Below are 20,620 nucleotides of genomic sequence, written 5' to 3' on the forward strand. Positions count from 1 at the left end.
TACCAGCTGAATTTATCCTATCTGAATTTGCTTTGACATCTAATACAATGAGAAAACACACCTGTTGCAGATGTTATACATCTGAGGGAAATTTTACAGACTACAAAGGCTGTAAGAAAGATGTTTTCTTAAAATTGTTTTGTCTCCAGTTTACAGTAAAATACTATTTTTACAAAAGATAGCAACAGAATAGTTGTAGTTCCTTCTTTTGCAACTGTGCGAGTGGAAAAGAAGGAGCCTCAGCAGACTGAACTAAATGGACAGTCAATTCCCAGTTTAGTCAGCTGACAAGAGAAGAGATGGGCAGTTTTCAGATAACATTAAATTATACAAAAACACTGCTGTGTCTTTTAAGGTTAAAAAGTGTATATATACCTGGGTACCACACATACCACTTGCATTATTTATAGTTTGCAAACTGCTTGAGCACCTTTTTATGGAAAGGTGATTGAGAAACCTTTAAAACAGACACACTCCTTTCCTTCAAGGGGTTCAGAACAGCTCCCAAAAACCATCCTTTTTGGTGGGTTATCTCCTCTCCTGTCAGTTTCCTGAACTGGGAACTGGCTGAGCATAAACTATCTGTTCATATAGTTCAGTCTGCTGGATTACTGGCTCAGACAATTAGAGAAAAGGAGCTATAAATGTATTACTGTAAACTGGATTAATCTGCCCAAGGCTGCCCAATGAGCGTCAGCGGTGAGCAAGGAGTTGAACTGGGACTTCCCAAGGACATATCCAAAGAGCCACAATACCACACCAATCCTCGTGTTTTGTAGTTAACTTGCTATATCTATCTGAATTTATCTTGGATGGGATCCTTAAACCCTGATTCTGGATACGATGCTTAGTCCCAGCTTACTTTATCAAATATTAAATATCCCCTTAACACTGTTTTGTATTTAAAACAAAATGGGGACCTTCAGGGACCTTCAGGGAAGTGAGAGAGGCATCCCACTCCAGGGCTAATAGCTCTTCTGCTGTCAGGGAGAATGAAGGTCTCGGGGAAGGAGGACAACAGTCTGAGGAAGAGGGAAATGCTCCTTCAGAAGAGACCCCTTCCATGAATGATGAGCCCATATCCTCTCGCACAGGGGATACTCCTCCGGCAGGTGGGGACCTCCTTATAGTATAGAGAGATGGGTTTGTGGCCCATGCAAGATGACAATAAGGGAGACAAAAAGAGAACTTGAGGAACATTTAGCTAAAAACATCAAGGGGAATAACAAAAACTTATTTAAATGCATTAGAACCAAGAAACCTGCCAGAGAGGTGGTTGGACCATTAAGACAGTGAGGGAGTGAAAGGGATTATTAAAGAGGATATGGAGGTTGCAGAGAAACTAAATGAGTTCTTTGCATCTGTGTCATTAAATATGAAATTGTTGACCTCCTTGCAAAAATTTATCCCTGCAATCAGGCTCTGTACCGGAGGACTGGAAAGTAGCAAATGTAACACCGATTTTCAAAAAGGGATCTGGGGCAATCTGGGAAATTACAGGCCGATTAGCTTAACATCTGTTCCAGGCAAACTGATGGAAAGCATTCTCAAGGATAAAATTGTAATGCACACAGAAGAACAGGCCCTGCTGGGGGAGAACCAGCATGGCTTCTGCAAAGGTAAATCTTGCCTCATGAACCTTTTGGAGTTCTATGAGAGTGTCAACAGGTGTGTGGATAACAGTGAACAGGTTGACATAGTATACCTGGACTTCCATAAAGCTTTTGACAAAGTTCCTCATCAAAGATTCTTGAAAAAACTTATCAGTCATAGGATAAGGGGACAAGAATTTCACCATGGAGCAAAGTAAGAAGTGGGATTCCTCAGGGATCTATCCTGGGACTGGTGCTTTTTAATTTATTCATATATGATCTAGAAGTTGGGGTAAGCAGCAAGGTGGCCTCTTGCAATTTGCAGATGATACCAAACTATTTAGAGTAGTGAAATCCAAAACTAGTAGTGAAGCGCTCCAAAAGGATCTCTCCAAACTGTGTGAGTGAGCGACAAAATGGCATATGCGATTCAATGTTGGCAAGTGTAAAGTGATGCATATTGGGATGAAAAACCCCAGCCTCACATATACGCTAATGGGATCTGAGCTGTTGTCAGTGACTGACCAGGAGAGGGATCTTGGGGTTGTGGTGGACAGCTTGTTGAAAGTGTCGAATCAATGTGCGGCAGCTGTGAAAAAGGCCAATTCAATGCTAAGGATCATTAGGAAGGAGACTGAAAATAAAACGGCTAATATCATAATGCCCTTATACAAAACTATGGTGCAGCCACTTGAAGTACTGTGTACAATTCTGGTCACCACACCTAAAGAAGGACATTGTAGAACTGGAAAAGGTGTAGAAGAGGGCAACCAAGATGATCAAGGGCCTAGAGCACCTTCCTTATGAGGCAAGGCTACAACACCTGGGTCTTTTTAGTTTAGAAAAAAAGACAACTGTGGGGAGACATGATAGAGGTCTATAAAATCATGCATGGTGTGGAGGAAGTGAACAGAGATAATTTTTTCTCCCTCTCACATAACACTAGAACCAAGGGTCATCCGATGAAAATGATTGCCAGGAAATTATGGGCCAACGAACGGAAATACTTTTTACCCACCCACAATGCATAATCAACTTGTGGAATTCGCTGCCACAAGATGTGGTGACAGCCAAGAACCTGGATGGCTTTAAAATGGGTTTGGATAACTTCATGGAGGAGAAGTCTATCAATGGCTACTAGTCTGAGGGCTATAGGCCACCTCCAACCTCAGAGGCAGGATACCTCTGAATATCAGTTGCAGGCAAGTAACAAAAGGAGAGAGGGCATGCCCTCAGGGCTTCCAGCGGCACCTGGTGTGCCACTGTGCAAAACAGGATGCTGGACTAGATGGGCCTTGGGCCTCATCCAGCAGGGCTGTTCTTATGTTAGTTATCTATCCTGGTTGCAGCAGTTTGAACAGGATTGGCCAGGAAATTTGTCTTCTAACATCATGCTCCAAATGTGAGAGCATGAGGGGCTTATAGTGATCCTGGTTAACTCTTTAACCAGGATTGCTGTGAAAATACCAATTAATACACATTAAGCACACCACCCCAGCAGGAAGCTGCACAGGGTGTCAGAGAGCATGTACGGACCTGTTTTCCTCTTTGTTAAAGCTCCCAGGCCTCACTGCCAAAATGTGCTCTAAATGTGGTTTGTGCACATCCCTACCATAGATCTGTCCAGAGAATATTTGACTCAGGTAAGAAGGACAGATTGAGCGAATGAGGAAGTAATTAATAAATATATTCTGAGGGGGAAAGGTGGGAAAGAAGTTATTATTTGTCCTTTGTATAATAAACAAGATTGACAGCAAGATCTAATTATTAAAAGCACAGAATCAGGACATTCTGAGCTTTTCATACTTCCAAAGTGGTGAGGATATGTGATGAAATAAGCCTCTTTCTTATAACACCTTGCATAATCTATAACAATGTTTTATTACGGGTTAATGAGCCGTACTGTGCCTAGTTATCTGACATAAGTACATAATGCTCAAATAATTCAAAAGTCCATGCCAGGGTCAACAATGGTATGGTATTACCAATTACAACAATTGGTAATACCACTCAAAGCTTTGTTGCCTTCAAAAAGTGGGCTCACAATTGTTTTTTCAATAATTGAACACGTTTCAAAGAAATCTAGTATCAATCCTCACAGAAAATGTCAGTGTCCTGTTTCAGTGGTTATACTGACATGTCTCTTCCTGTTAGCCTGAAAAAACTTAGTTTTATCAGAGGTGTACCTTTTTTACATCCCTTCAAAAGGTTCACTTGACTGAGAATTATTCAAAGTTAGTTTTAGAAATGGAGCTAGATAAATGCATGGTCATCATTCACAGCTGTTCCTGGCTATTATCAAGAACAGATGAGCAACTGAACAAGGAAGAGCATGAAGCAGTCATGAACAAAAAGTTTTCCAAAGACGGATAAATCCCCATTCCCCTCCTTTCCTTACTCCACAGACGGTGAATCAGTTTAGAAAACTGAACTCTTTCCTTGATCATATATGATTTTTATTTTTATTTTTCCACAGCTAAACATTAAAAAGAAAGAGAAGGGAAAATCCTTTTAGGTCACTTTTACATTGGAAGTTTGAACAAAACCAAACAATTATTGTTACACATAGTGTCCCTAATGATTGCAAAATCATTCTGTATCTTTGATGGCCTTATACCTATGCAGCTTGGTCACATATAAAGAAAATGGCCAACATTCTGGTCATCAGAACACTGGCATTAGGGTCCCATTGGGGGATGCTGCACAACGTGAAAGGCAGCCCTGAGAGTGTTGCCCAACAGGGCAGAGTGGAATGATTTAAAACAGCTTCTGGGAAGGTGTGCAGTATTACTTCAGCTGGAAACAATGGAAGTAGCACTGCTGCTCGATTGCCCAGAAGCTGTGTCAAGTTGTTCCACAGATGCCAGTCTGGTAATATCATCAGGGCTGCCTTTTATGTTGCGCAGCAGCCCTGGTGGATCCCCGACACCAATGTTCCAATGCGCAGAAATGTGGGCCAACGATTGCTAAAAACACAACACATCAAGGGATCTGGTATGAAAAAGCATAGTAAGACAGGCCATTACTCATATATACTCCTGGGCCTGATCTTTTTACTACTATTCCTAGCTATAATACATTGCTTCAGTGATTTTCTGCTTAAGTACTGCTCTGTAGAATGTTCTGCTTCACTTCCTCCCATCCTTATTCCATACGATGTATACAGTTCAAACAGTAGTTTCTAGTCTGGAGGCAAACTGCAATCTGTATGTTTGTATAGATTGCCCAATATCAGAGCAAGCTATAATGACTACTGTGAACCAGCAAGTGAGGGAAGGAAAAAGAATGCGTGAGGGGAGGTGGGCGTACACAAACCCAAAGTCTGTTCAGGGAGCTCAAACCATGGTTCAGCCATGACATGGGAACTGGGCCTATATATCCACTACACTTTCAATATAATACATACTATAAATTCCTTTTTAATCTAGAAATAAGGACTGAGAAATATTTAACAGGCTGAAAAGCATGCAAAACAAAACAAAACCCTGGAAAATAAAATCTAGAAGGGGTTTGTCCCCCTGCTCCCTGCCAATAAAAAGTAGAAGAAAAATGTATAAATTTCAAGGAACTATTTTAGAAGCTGAAGAAGAAGGGGCCCAATAAATCTTTGGGAGGAGCAGAGAGCCTTTGTTTTTTGACACAGTTTCTTTTTTTCTTTCTTCTTTTTTAAAGCTACATGAGGAGAGCACAAGTGGCAGGCCTGAGCAATGTTACATGGTAATAAACTCCACTGAGCACAGTGGGAGTTACTTCTGACTAAACATGCCCAGAACTGCACTGTCAGCCCCATAGGAGCTGCCATATACCGAGTCAGACCATTTGACTCAAGACAGAGTCAGCTCAGTATTGTCTACACAGACTGGCAGCAGCTTCTCCAAGGTTGCAGGCAGAAGTCTCTCTCAGCCCTGTCTAGAGATGCCAGGGTGAGAACTTGGAATGCTCTCCATGCAAGGGTGCAGATGCTCTTCCCAGAGCAGCCCTATCCCCTAAGGGGAATATCATACAGTACTCACATGTAGTCTCCCATTCAAATGCAAATCAGGGTAGACCCTGCTTAGCAAAGGGGTAAGTAACTTGCCTAGGGAGCAAGAGGTTTCTGGTACGAATCCCCCTGTATTTTTCTCAGACTATGGGAAACACCTATATCGGGCAGCAGCAATATAGGAAGATGCTGAAAGGCATCATCTCATACTGTGTGGGAGATGGCAATGGTAAACCCCTCCTGTACTCTACCAAAGAAAACCACATGGCTCTGTGGTCACCAGGAGTCGACACTAACTCAACAGCACAACTTTTATTTTTACCACAAGATCAGGTCTCCTCCAACAAAGTTAAAACAAAAAAGACCGGTGCAGCATTGTAAACGAATATTTTAAACAACAAATAAATAAATGGCATAATCATGGCATGAGCCTCAATTAATACTAACTAGGATTGCCCTTGTAACTAGAGTCTGAAATCAGGCTTTAAATGGGTTTGCCAAAGTTCAATGACAAAAGAATCTGATTCTCATTAACCATGGTTAATACTACGGTATGTAGATCACATACATATATTGTTGGACTTCTCCTTTTCCAAACTATGAGCCATCTCCACATCCTCTTTTTGACCTTTCTTTCTCTGCCCATCACATTGTATGCACTGCTGTGTCACTGAAGAAAGTTAATCTTTTAAAACTTAAGAAAAACAGTGCATACAGATAAACATGCTTAGTACTGATGCAGATCCAGTGCATCATGCTTTTAAAAAGGAAGAGAGGGGAACAGCAAACAAAGAAGCATGCAAACCTACAGCACATTGCTAATCTCCTCACCACGATTAGGAAATCGGGCTTTATCAGACCAAGCTGTTAAGTAGACTATCAAATGTAGCTGATACAACAGAGAAAGTGAGCAGAGCTCCCTCTAAGGCGAGCACATGTGTGAACAGACACGGGTTTTTGGATGTTCACTCAATTAATTTTAGATCCCACTCAAGAAGGCCCCACTCTGAATGCACGTGTGCACATACTGCCTTTATACCACTGCCCAGGACAAAACTTATTCCACACACAGGTGAAAGTAATTAGAGGGAGCACTGCTCTCCACACTTCCATTCCTTACCCTATGCTTACACAGGCTGAGTATTTGTATTATTCAGAGGATTTCCTCTATGCTCCTGACAGTGGTGGCTGGTGAGGGCGGTGCGGGGGCTGGGGGTGGCGAGAGGTAGCTTTAAAAGTCATTACCAGCAGTACTGCCGGCACCTGGAAGATGTGGGGAACAGCGGTGCCCCATCTGGCATCCTACATGGCAGAGGTCCCACCTACTGGCTCCTGAGGATGGGAAGTACCAGGCATTTGATGTTTCTGACAAATCCACTGTGCAGGAGTCTGTTCTTTCAGGCAACCGTTGTGCCACAGGCATTGCAGAATGCTCTTCCACAGTGCTGGCAAGAACTGTCACTTCATGCCAGCAACACCCAGTTATCCAGTTATTCAGCTGTCACTATCCAAATGACAACAATTTTATGTTGAAAAGAACATTAGAACCCACCACAGACTGCTTCTGGTCAGAATTCATACTTTATTCATACTACAATACCTTTAGAATACCTTAAAATTTTGCACCTTGATATAGCAAGGAGAGCTGGTCTTGTGGGAGCAAGCATGAACTGAAGGGCAGAAGGTTCCAAGATCCCTTCCTGGCATCTCCTTCCTGGCTGAGAGAGTTTCCTGCCTACAACCTTGGATAAGCCGCTGCCAGTTTGTGTAGACAATACTGAGCTAGATGGACCAATGGTCTGACTCAGTATAAGTCAGCTTCCTATGTTCCTATTTTCTGGATTTTGTAGTGATCAAAAGAAAATGCATTTCTCATTTACATTACTTCTGGATCAATGAACCTTTTTTTTGGTCAATGAGTCATTGTTAGCTTAATTAAAAGCCAAGAGAGATTCCTAGACACAGGTCACTTACATTCTCATCTCACCAGCTCAGCCAACCTGAGGCAAATTACACTTACGTTGAATACTATAGGAATAATCCACTGAGGCCAATGACTCTATTGATGACATGAAAGCAAATAAGAGTGATTTTGAATCACCACAATCACAAATGTGATTAGAATAATCAGGAAATTAAAGTTGTGCCCTCGAGTCTGTGGCGACTCCTGAGACCACAGAACCATGTGATTTTCTTTGGTAGAATACAGGAGGGATTTACCACTGACTCCTCCTGTGCAGTGTGAGATGATGCCTTTCAGCACCTTCCTATATCACTGCTGCCCAATATAGGTGTTTACATACCAGCGGGGATTTGAACCAACAACCTCTTGCTCGCTAGACAAGTCATTTCCCCACTGTGCCATTAGGAGTAGGAACTAGCCTTTAAATGCACTTAACATTTCTTTCAGAGACTGACAATTGATTTATTTGCTTCTTTGGACACAGACAAATCTGGCGCCTGACTCATGTACAAACTCTTTTTAAAGAAAATGGCTATACTAACATAGGTTTTATATATTTATTTAAGAAATTTCTATCCTGCCCTTTGAGTTTGTAAGCTGCTTTGAGAACTTTGATTGTAAAAACATATTATTATTATTATTATTATTTTTATTAATAATAATAAAGATCAATTAAAACGGCAGACAAAAACCAGATAAAGAGGAATTTAAAAATCATTAACAGCACAAGAAAACTGGACACACTTTGCCTAGTGCCTATAGACCAATTCAGACGTGATGTGTTCAAGAGTCTAAACACACATACTGTACTGTACATGTTATGTGAAAAACCATATATGAATGAATTTCAAAAGTGAACTTGGGCACAAGCCCTTTGAAATGCAGGATACAGACAGGAAGTGCATGTGAAAAACAGTACATGAGTACAAATCTGTACATGTGTACACTGTACACAGATTGTATGTGCTTGCTTTGAACATAACATGTGAATAGGGCTTAAAAGATCACATTAATGGTGCCAGGTGAATATGTCTAGACAGTGAGCCGGGTCTCACGATTGGTGAGACCCGGTTTTAGAAGCAGAGCAGGGAGAGCGGGCTAAGCCCGCTCTCCCAGCAGACGATCCTGCTAGGAGCCCTGGGCAGCCAAATCAGCCGCCCACATGATTTCTGGCTCCGTGACGGAGCCAGTGGGGGCTGGGGGGAGTGGGGGACCAGCCCTGCGCGAGTGCGCAGGGCATGCTGGTGAGATCCCTGGAGCCGGGGGGGGTGGCTTTTTGTCTCCCCTCCGGGGTCTCCTCATGAGTAGGTGCAGTGCGAAGCTGCACCACAGCTACTCACGATCTAGAAAAACAGGTTTGTGGAGCACTCGCTCCACAAACCTGGATTTAGGGCATGGGTTCCTGAGAGGGTTACCCGCTCTAGAACCACCGGGCTCGCAGCCGAGGCTGGTGGTTCTTATGACCTGCAAAAATTGGGCTAGGCTCTCCTAGCCTGATTTTTACAGATCATGAGAATAGCCCCAGTGAGTTCCATAAGTTAGATGCCATGATAGAAAAAAATCTTGTGTGTGGTAAAGGCAAGGTCAGCATCCTTGGGCAGCTACTAAGGCCCTCAGAAGGGCCTAGTGTTGAACATCTCTGTAGTCTTTCTGTGGATGTGGTGAAAAAGACTCTCTCAGGACCTATTCAGTCCTGAGAAACAGGCCCTTGGAGGACAGTTCGTTGAAGGTTCCCACCAACACTGCCAAGAAGGGCCTCTGAAGATAATCTCAGTTGATGTGCAGGTTCATTTGAGACATGGTGATCTTTATAATACCACAATCCCAGGATGCGTAAGATTTTAAAAACCAGTATTTTGAATTCATTCAAGAAACCAACTGGGAGCCAGTGAAAAAATGAGTAACACTAATATTTTCAGAGAGGTCTGGATTAACCTTTACCAGGTTTGGTGTCAACGAACATTCTTCATGCTTTTTTTGGCAATGCACATAGTGCTGATGGCACTGATACGACTATGTACAAGTTACTCAGGCAATTAAAGACAGCTTCTCTCCCTTTAATGTAGTTGCTCTCCCTGGCAACTGTGTTCATAATTCTAAGAAACAAACGTGTGTGTGTGTGTGTGTGTGTGTGTGTGTGTGTGTGTGTGTGTGACTTTTTCACACCCATTTCAAAATAGTTTTCCCCACCTGGACCCAATTTGCAAGGTTCCCAAACAGCTAGGAAACTATCAAAGGGTCTTACAGAGAAAGAAATATGTGAAAAGATAAATGGTGAGCAAATCCGATCACAGCTACTCAAAAAGTAAGGAGCTGGTCAAACCACTGCCTGTAGAACAGTTCCCGGTTATGCTCTAGTCTAAAGCACAGGAAATGGACTTTCAAGTAATAGCACACAAAAAGGATACTCACTTCATCTTGTATTTCATTTGCACTTACAAGTAGATCTCTCTACATTTTTGCTTAAAGAAAAATGATGGTCTCTTATATTTTCCCTAGGAATTGGCTAGAAGAATTGTATGGAAAAATCTCCAAATATCAAATACATGAAAGAAAACCTCTCTTTTCACATGGCTGTCAGCTTTCATATGCATCATATAACACAGATGATATGTGGTCTCTGAAGCACTTCTGTGCTATTCACATGTTCCTGTTAGAATCCTAAGAGTCCCAGGCTGCATTTGTTATCATATTTGTTTGGGTTACCTTTATGTTGCATGGAAAATGGCTTGCCATAAGTACTAAAAGCTAGGAAACAAGAATACAGGCAAAAGGAGCCCGCTGGTATGTTTCCAGATTATGGGAAACACCTATATCAGGCAGCAACGATATAGGAAGATGCTGAAAGGCATCATCTCAAACTGCGTGGGAGGAGGCAATGGTAAACCCCTCCTGTATTCTACCAAAGACAACCACAGGGCTCTGTGGTCACCAGGAGTAGACACCGACTCAACGGCACAACTTTAATACATGCTATAGACTCTATAGAGGGTGTGGGAAACAGATTGTCTTGGTATACGCAAATACCACCTCAAAAACAGTCCTTATGCCACATACTTTTAATGGCTCATCAATTTGTTTATACCCAGTTCATTCAAATCAAAACACAGCTAAGACGTAAATATCAGGCTGGTTCTCACGATCAGCAGTAGGGTAGGACAAGTGTCTGACCCAAGTTCAGGAGCTGAGCATGCTCCCATTTTGTGTTCACGTGTTTGTAAAAAGCAAGGCAGGAGTTAGGGGAATTGATCGTGTGAAACTCACACTGGGTAGGAGGCCTCCATCCTACCCAACAGCTGTACCCAGCAGTTTGTTTATTTTATTATTTATATTTATTTATTTATATTTATATTCCACTCTTCCTCCAAGGAGCTCAGAGTGGTGTACATAGTTAAGTTTCTCCTCGCAACAACCCTGTGAAGTAGGTTAGGCTGAAAGAGAGGTGACTGGCCCAGAGTCACCCAGCATGTATCATGGCTAAATGGGGATTTGAACTCGGGTCTCCCTGGTTGGGAGCCTTACAGACTATAATTCCTTTGCTTTCTCTGTTTATGATAGTTAAAACAGGCTCGTCATGTAATTGTTTCCATCTACATTGCCATATACTACTGGAAGCAAAGAACAGTGACCATTATCCTGACCAACATCACACAAGTGAAATGCTGTTTCCCATCACACAAAGGAAGAAGGGAGATTTTGAAGAATCCCATCTTCCCTCTGAAGCCCTTTGTGCCTCCTGAAAATATGTCTCTAAGGGCTGGAACCCTCAGGGACACATTTTCAGGAGACACAAACAGTGTAGAAGGAAGGAGAATCAGAAAAAATCATTCCTCCACCCTTGTGCAATGGAGAACACTCTTTCAGGAGCACAACGTTAGTTTGGATGTCAGCAAGAATTGTCAAAAAATTGTTACCATGATTAGTCCATAACATAAACAAGCTAAGATGAAGTGCTTAGATTTAAATTGATTTAGACTCATTGAAAGACTCATTAAACACCAGTAGAAATGGAAAACTAACCTAGCTCCAAAGGGTTACATACTCAAAAGGGAAAAATATCTCCACAGTGATCTCCGTTGAACTAGTGGTATAACACTGCATTTATGATGCTATCAAGAGGGCTTCTGTCAACTTCACCTATCTCAGACTGAACAGCTGTTTCAGTGCCAAGTTCTTCCAGTTATCTGTCTATGATTGAAGTTTTTCTGGCCTTTTGAGTTCTTCAATGTGTCCAAAGCTAAGGAGACAGTGAGGCGCTTCGCACAAGCAGTGTGAAGCACCAAAACGAGGTCTGCCAAAATGAGGTTTTCGAGCCCCTCCTCACAGATGATCCCTTATCTTTCCCTGGGCAGGTGGGTCACCTTCCCTGGGTAGAGGGATCACCTGTGACTTGCCAAGCAGCTCTGGGGGTTGGGAGCAGGGAAGCGCCACAGCATGGCACCCCGCCCCCCTGAGCCCCAATAATGCACCGCACAAGTGCACAGTGCACTTTTGGGAGCCCCCTACCCCCCACCCCCCCAACTGTGCAGCTGCAGGCAGCTGCGGCTGATACATGATCAGTTAGCCCAGTTTTGAGGTGCAGTCAGGTTAAACTGCGGCCTACTTTAGAGGGCTTGCCACCACACCACTACTGGGAACTGTGCAGCTCCTGGTGGTTCTCACACGCAGCAAAAACCGGGCTAGGCTTCACTACTTGTGGGAATAGCATAAGTGAATTCTTTTTCAAACCAAAACTATTAAAATGGCAACTCGATGTTTTTAACATGCATTTCACACATCTGTCATCACTAAGTGATAAACTAGACCTGATGTGGGAGTTCCATAACTGAAACTCACAGCTGCTGCTTCTTCAAAAAGCAGCTGCAAAGAGCCTCAATTTTAAGCAGGGCCACAGCATGGGGGAAAGGGGGTTAATCCTGTTCCCTTGCATCAGGGGCGTAACAAGGTTGGAGTGGGCCCAGAGACAAGATTTTAAAATGCCCCCCCCCCAAAGTCCAGGGCCTCCGCACACCCCAGGCCCCCAAGGATTTAAGTCTGATATTCCAAAATAAGTATGCTGCCTGCAAATACATTTCACTGAATACACACACACACGTCACAATATATAGTGATATACATTGAGTACTATACATTTGTATTATTTTTAATGCCTAGAACACACTAGAAAGATGAATTATTAAAATGGGCCCCTCGCTGCAGATTAGCAAAGGAGACTTTCAACCATGCAGGGTGAACCTATGTTTGTTTTCTCAGAATTCTGAACAAATTCAGTCAAGTTTGATTGCAGGAGGTTTTTCACAGGAGGCTTTTAAAGCCCTTTAAGACACATCTCCTCTGGAATGGAGGTGCTGCATTCACATGTTGGCCAGATTTACCCTGAAGTCCCTGCAAGTTATTGGGGAGCAGTTCAGACACACGAAAAATAAAATAAAAGCACCACACATGCTTCACAGTTCTCACTCAGACCTTCTGGGTTGCAAAACAACTTGAACATAAGTGCATTTATAAATGAATGAATAGATAAAATTAATAAAATACTGTTCCAGAAGTTTTTGCAATTTTCTGCCATGAAACAAGCCACTTATAGGACTTTTTAGATAGTTTTTTTTAAGTCAGCAAATTTTCCAAGCTGTTTCAAAATAAATATTCAGAGACTTCTCGGTCCCTCCCCCCCCCATATCCAAGCCCTATGGCAAGCAGATCCCTATATATGGGGGGGGGGCGGGGCGGGAAAGGTAACCACAAAAAGTTCACACTCTACCTGGCAAATGCTGGTCTGGGTTAAGCAGGGCAGCAAGGGGTCTTCTGCTGCAGAGAACACTCTGGCTGCCTCCTCCTTCCTGGCTTGCTTGGGCCCTACTCGAGTTCAGGCTTCACTGCGGCCTACACGGAGGCCTCCGTGGAAGCCCCGCCCACCCGCCGATCAGCTGAGAGGCGGGAGAAAAGGAGCTCTTTGCAGCTTGCCTGCTGCTTCGATTGCGGGCCAGCAGAACAAGCAGGAGAGACGGCGAAGAGGGCAAGTGGCTGAGGAGCCTTGGGGCTGGGCAGGGGGCAATGGGGAGTCACATGAGGTGCCTCTGGGGTGCCCCTCCAGGCAGTGGGGCCCCCAGACAACTGTCTCCCCTTGCCCTATCATTGTTACGTGCCTGCCTTGCATCTGACTTAAATCACCTCACCAAAGTTCCAGTCAGCCATGAAGGCAAAAACGTAGTTATCCTCCTTGGCAAACAGTGGCTTTAGACAAGAAAGGCATCTAAATCAGGGCTGCAGTACAAGAAGAAAAGATCTTTCCTGCAGCCCTCCAAAGCAGTTAGCACGTCAGACTAGTACTTGGAAGACCAGGTTCAAACCCCATGAAACTTAGTGAGGCTATTCACATGCATGTGCAAACCCGGGCTAAAGGAGTCCAGCCCACTTTTGCATGTGCGAGTGAACCTCCAGGATTGGGCTGATCCCGGCGGCACCACAGTGATAAACTCACCTCCCTTCAAAATGTGATTAGGAGAGCAAGCACTCTCCTAACCTCGTTTTTCTGCTCACAGCTGCCAGACTGTGGGGAGCCTAGGGAGGGCAGGAGGAATCATCATGATGCACCAGGCACTCACGTGGTACATTGTGGTATTTCCGGGGACACATTCCGGCCCTCCTCACTGCCTGGGCACACACCCAGCACAAGAGGAGCCGTTATTTGCGGGGAAGGTAAGTCTAACCCACCTTCCCCACAGCAAGCTCTGTAGCCCTTCTCACCGATCGTGAGAAAGGGCTCAGTGAGTGACCTTGGGCCATCCACTCTCTCTAACTAACCTACCTTACAAGTTGTTGGAGGGACAAAATGGGAGGCACCATATATGCCAACCTGAGTATCATGGAAGAAAGGCGGGATCAAAACGCAATGAATGAATGAATGAATGAAATTCCATATGATGTCTAGTTTGCCCGAGGGCCAATTCACACATTATTTTCCGATGCACGTACATTTTAAGTGTTCCTCCTTCCTTTCTTGATCCTTTAATCCCAGAATTACTGTTTTCCTCCTCGGTGTGACGGCCATTTTGGAGGCTGCCACGCCCGCGCAATAGGCCTCTGTGTGGCCTGTTGCGCCATGCCAAGGGGGAACGGCCGAAAACCAGCCAAAGAGTGGTTGGACAGCCGATTAATGGAATAAGGCCTTGTTATCAGTTATGTAGTAAACTGGTGTCTCATATCATAACTGATAGTGAACCTTAATGGGCTGCAAATCCCTGTTGAATTTACATTCTTTGGCAAATGCAGCTTTCCCCGGCCTACAATGTGATGTCCCTGAAACAGATGGTTTGTGATCATTCAAAGCTGGCGGTGGTTATGAATGAACATTAATTGCTCCGAACTTCACAAGGCATTGCTGTCCCAGAATGCCTTTAGGTGACACTTCCTTTCTCACTTGCTCATCTAGACACAGCTTTTTAAAGTCAAGCTTGGTCCATACGTATAGTTATAAGCAGTTGTTTTAAAGAGAAGCACATGTAACCATCTTCAAATTCTCCATCACACTCTGAGGAATCCATGCTGTCTACAATGATTTCATAAGTGCCACACAAAGTTTTTTTGAGCCTCTCTCCCAATTGTTGGTATGCATATTTGAATGACATGCAGTTTGCAAAGCTGCTTAGGTGTTTGCAATCAACTGGTGTCCATGCAAGAAACTGGATTTATAATTGCATTTCAGCCTTTCTACATTTTATGTGTCACATGTGAGCACATATGTTCTACCTAGAATGCATTTTTAGTTTTCTACCCACCATGTTTTTCCAAAGAGTTGTAGACATTTGGGAAGGACTTCTTTCAGATATTTCTTGTAAATGATGTCTCTTTAGTAATATTAACCAGTATGGAATGGCTCTCTTATAGTCATGAGCATTTGCTTCACAACTGTTTCCTTCATTGTCCGTCTTCCCTGGTGCAACTGATAGGGGGAAATTCTTTACAGTGGGTCACCATACCTCATCAGGTAGATTTTTTTAAAAAAGAAAAGAAGAATAAATCCAAATGTTACTATGTATGCAGAGCCTTCCTCCCAATCATGTGAGTGCACAGAAGACAGAGCTGGGCACTGGTAAAATTGGCAAAGATGCTCCCTGTCAATGTTACCAAAATCTAGACTGGAGGAATGACAGTGAAGGAAATGTTGACAGGGTTGGCAGACAATACAAAAATGGGAGTGGGAGGCGTTATATTGTTAATAACCATGTCATTATGGAATAGTGTCCAAGTCTGATCACAGAGCCAACATTCAGATAGGCCGGGGGGAGGGGGGTTGATGTGAGAACATTTAATGTGGGGAAAGCATAACTTATGAATGGTGATAGTGCATTAACTAAAGAGGGGGAAGAGTGATTATTTAAGCCTCTAGATACGCTCATGTGATTTTGTCCTTTATTACACCTTACAGTTTCCAAAGCACTCAAATTTAATGTTGCTTCTTCCAAAACTAATAAAGTATTCATCAATCAAAAGTGTAAAACAAAACATCAGAAGGCTTCTGTCTTCTTCCTGGCATCTAGCTTTTTATGTGCAGGGACTTTTATTTTTTGCCTAAAGAAGTATTCAGTCATGTGAGCTCCCATCTGTAATTCTGAAGCGGTACAACCCAGACACTAGTTTACTACATCAATGAGAACGAGGCCATAAATAGCAGATACATCTGACGTATAGATAATAAATTCAAACCAGCGAGGCATAAAACAAAGGAATCAGCCTTGCAAATCTCAACAAAGCAGTCAAATTGCTCTCCAGTTCTTTCGTGGAAAGACTACCACACACGCCAAGGGATTTGTTTACAGAACGCTGCCCCGAGAGACTTTGCTGGATTAAATTAAAAAACTGGCTTGGTGAAGCCTGTTCATTTTCTAAGCAGAAATGGAGCAAAGCCCAAGGCAAATTAAACCACATCCAGAAAGATCACCTTGATTTTCCATGCTTGAAAGTCAACCTATCCAAGTAATCTAACCACCACAAGTAACAACAAATGCCTCTTTGCTTCTGTTGCCTTCAGGGAAAGAAAAAGATTATTACTGAAGATGAACAAGAGGGAAACAGATTGAAGTTACATTTTGGCAACCTGACCTCTCAAAGAGAGAGGGTGGGTGAGTAGAGAATTTTTCCACTCATCTGCTGTCTTCCCCCCATTCAACCCACTCCCTTTCTCACACACATATAAACATGCATGCATACAAATATGCAAGTCATCTTCAAAATCTTTCCTTTCCAGTAACTGTCATCTTGGGTGCCCCTCATTTGCGTCCACAAACAGAACTGCACCGATGGCAAAGCAAACGCTATTCTGGCATGTTTTGTGCCTGCAGAAACTTTAAATAGTCACAGAGCACCAGTTAAAAATGTGTTTTTAAACAAGAAAGAAAGGGGGTGGGGAGGGGGCACTACAAGCAGCTAAGTCCTTGCAGAAGCTCCCTTCTAGCACACAGCCAAAACTACTTGGAAATCAAGGGTTCCTTCTCTAAAAATAACACACAAGAAATGTACCCTTCCAGGGAGGAAAGAAACAAGGCAACGCTTCCCTCTCTACTGAATGACAACACAAGAAGCACAGGGCCACATGTATCTGCAATGGTTTCATAAAGACATGTGCCCCCCCCCTGCCATAAGTCTGGCTGCATATGTGTATTATACCCCATGACCCCATGAGCCCTTCCTCATCAGGCAGGTTCTTGCCTTCCTCAACCTTGTCTTCATACTAGAATGGCAAAAACGAGAAATTAAGAGAACTACTTATGTCTGATGGGGCTCATAACTTGGGGACGGGGCTGAAGCTCAGTGGCAGAGAGCATCTGATTAACATGCAGGTCCCAGTTTCTGTCTCAAGCATCTCCAGGTAAGGCTGAAAAAAATTCCTGCCCTGAAGCCATGGAGAGCTGCTGCCAGTCAGAGTAGACAATACTGAACTAGATGGATCAATGGTCTGACTCAGTAGATGGCAGCTTCCTATGATTGGGTGGATTTAGCAATCAAGTGGGTCACACAGGATTGTTGAGTGTGACTTGCTGCCAGTGACAGATGTGGGAGAGCGGCAAAAACTGCTCTGTCTTGGGTGAGGATTCAACTGCTGGGCCTGAGAAAAAACACAGGGCCATCTAAGTGAGAATCAGAATCTCAGTTTAGTTACTACTGTTCTGTCAAGTTGGCATGTTCTTGAAGACAATCCTGAAAAGCTGGTGAGAGAACTCTGTGCAAGAAGAGAATGCAGTCAAGGCAACAAGAGTCAGTCTGGTTAAGGAGACACTGGCTTCCCCTATGTGGCATATTGGAGAAGCCACTGCCAGCCTGGGTAGACAGTACTACTGAGTTAAATGGACCAATAGTCTGACTCGGCATAAGGCAGCATCCTATGGCTTCAAGAAGATGCTTCCTGCCACACAAGCATCCGTTTTCCATGAGTATATTACACCCTAAAACATTCACAGTACTTTTATTTGGAGACCAAAACAAACGCCCCTGCTCCCTAATTCAGAACCAGGCCAACAAAAACCCGCACAGAAAAACTCCTGTCTCAGGCTGGAGAAAAATGGAAAAGGAGCAATGTTTCCTTCTCGCCTAAAGCCAGTCCAGGAATCTCTCTCTCTCTCTCTCTCTCTCCTGGTAACTCACAAGGACGGCTGGGGAAACCTGGGAGTCCCTGCATGTGTACAGCGTGTTTCCCCAGAAATGGGAAACCCGCTACAAACGCTCCCCTCACCTCCGCCACTTGATTGCTTTAATATCAACTGAGGGAAAGGCTAATATCTTGCGGGGGGGCGGGAGAATACGATTATTAGTAATTATTCTCTCTCTGTGTGGGGTGTTTTTTTTGTTTGTTTGTTTGTTTTTTAATGTCTTCTTCTAAGGTAGATATATCTGATTGAGACGAGCAACGCAGAGATCGTTGGGGCATCGCTTAAAGCCCGGACAAGACGTGCGTTGTGTGTGCGGCGAGCGAGGGCTGCTCCTGCACCCCGCCCCCTTGCCTTGCCTGGGCTCCCCGCCCCCCTCCGGTGTCCGTCCTTACTCACGTTTTTGATGTGGGAGAGATGCTTCCACTCCTTGTCCTTTGAGCTCCTAAATGCATTTGTCTGCATTTGTCCGGGCAGCGAAGTTCTAACCGAAAACAGAAGCCAACTCCCCCAACCGCTCGAAGTTCAGGTGCTGTCCATGAACTCGAGCCCAGAGGACGGGTTCTTCGCTCGCGTGTTACCCCCGCTCCGTCCGCTCCGTCCCCTCGCTAGTGCGGCTTCCACATGCTTAGGAACGCCAGCCCTGCCAGGAGGACCTCGAGGGGTTCACACACAGACGGGCGCCTTTTTGTTGTGGCGGCGGCTGCCGCTTGGGTTATCTTGTCCTGTTTGGCTCCTTTTGCAAAGTGCGGCGCGGTTGTGTGCAATCAATGGGCCTGCGGGATTCCCAGCAAGGAGAATTCCTTGGACGTGGGAAGCAGCAGCAGCAGCAGCAATGCCCAGAATACCAAAGCCTTGGCAGAAAAAAGAGAACGGGATCAAGGCATACAAGGGATTGCTCTCTCCGCAGCGTCGAGTGGCAATGGCACAGACATTCAGCGCTGAAAGAAAGGCGGCTGCCTCTGGCTGCGCAGCAGAGCAAGCAGCCAACCCAAGGCAAAGCAAATCCTCCCCACCACGGCTCGGTGTTAAATTTCACCGCTCAGTGACTTGCGATTACATCATCAAACGCATCTCAGACATCGCCCCTCGCCCGCCCGCCCGCCCAGCATCAGCAGAGGCGGCAAAGCGCGAGACCCTGCCTCAAGCTGGCCGGCACGTGGAGCTGGCCGCTTGACTGGCTCTGCGCGGCCGCTAAGAGGAGCCAGGGAGCCGCTGTGGCCTTTGCGCCCTGGGACAGCGCCTGGAAAGCGCGGCACCTTTTTGGACAGGTCGGAAGCGCCGTTCCCGCCCGGTGCAGCGGCGCAGACCCAGGACTTGCATTGAGAGACTCAGCCGTGCCTGTCTTCCCCCCCCCCCCCCCCCGCCTGCATTCTGGCTTTGCTGGCTTCTCTCACTTTCCCTCCATACTAGGGTTTGTGCTTCTCATTTTAATGACAGGAAGGTACTCTTTACAGGCAGTTCTGTGGTGGAAATAACATGAGGTAATTAATGAAAATGAAGACACCACGGCGGGAATGTGCTTTGTTGTAGCTGCTCACAGGAGAGGGAAGGAAACCTTAAAAGTTTTGGAGATTCAGAAATATTTGATACTTGCCCAGCTATATTTCAGATATGTTCTGATTCTTTTTTGCTCCAGTCGCTGAAAATAACTAGTATTCAATATGCATTCCTATTAAAGAAGGCTAAACAGAGAAGTTCTGTGCAGAATTAGTGCACGGAGTTTTGATTCTAATTCATGTTATTAATTTTTAAATTTTATTTACATTTTTATATTAAGGAGCCCAGAGCGGTGTACTACATACTCAAGTTTCTCCTCACAACAACCCTGTGAAGTAGGTTAGGCTGAGAGAGAAGTGACTGGCCCAGAGCCACCCAGCAAGTCTCATGGCTGAATGGGGACTTGTACTTGGGTCTCCCCAGTACTAGTCCAGCACTCTAGCCACTACACCATGTGGAAGACGTGCTTGTTTCTGTGTTATTGATTTGCACATACACACAGATATGGAGAGGAGAGGAGAGCTGGTCTTGTGGTAGCAAGCATGAATTGTCCCCTTAGCTGAGCAGGATCTGCCCTGGTTGCATATGAATGGGAGTGTGCACATTGTAAGATATTCCCCTCAGGGGATGGAGCCGCTCTGGGAAGAGCAGAAGGTTTCAAGTTCTTTCCCTGGCATCTCCAAGATAGGGCTGAGAGAGATTCTTGCCTGCAACCTTGGAGAAGCCGCTGCCAGTTTGTGAAGACAATACTGAGCTAGATAGACCAATGGTCTGACTCAGTATATGGCAGCTTCCTATATTCCTACGGAATGTTTTCATGACACACACACACATATACTTTTCAATGTATTTTGTACATTTACATTGTTTATATTTTATTGCTTTCCTTTGTAAGCCACTTTGAACACAAACTGCAGAAAAGCAGAATATAATAATAAGA

General features: G+C 44.3%; 1 protein-coding gene across 10 annotated transcripts in view; it reads right to left on the bottom strand.

Annotated features, from left to right (window-relative positions):
- Positions 1-20,620, bottom strand: part of COL24A1 (collagen type XXIV alpha 1 chain) — a 369,353-nt gene that overhangs the window by 306,019 nt on the left and 42,714 nt on the right. For 3 of the 10 annotated variants that reach the window (XM_053245264.1, XM_053245266.1, XM_053245263.1), the window contains exon 1: positions 18,580-19,206. The exons of 2 other annotated variants lie outside the window; for them this stretch is intronic. In XM_053245264.1, the coding sequence (XP_053101239.1) occupies positions 18,580-18,635 (56 nt within the window). In that variant the 5' untranslated portion in view covers positions 18,636-19,206. Of the gene's footprint in view, positions 1-13,298; positions 13,448-18,579; positions 19,224-20,620 lie in introns of those variants that run through there. 5 more of the 10 variants (XR_008306099.1, XR_008306100.1, XM_053245270.1 and 2 more) reach the window with 5 other exon arrangements.

This window comes from Hemicordylus capensis, chromosome 4, assembly GCF_027244095.1.
Source record: "Hemicordylus capensis ecotype Gifberg chromosome 4, rHemCap1.1.pri, whole genome shotgun sequence".
Classification (NCBI taxonomy): domain Eukaryota; kingdom Metazoa; phylum Chordata; class Lepidosauria; order Squamata; family Cordylidae; genus Hemicordylus; species Hemicordylus capensis.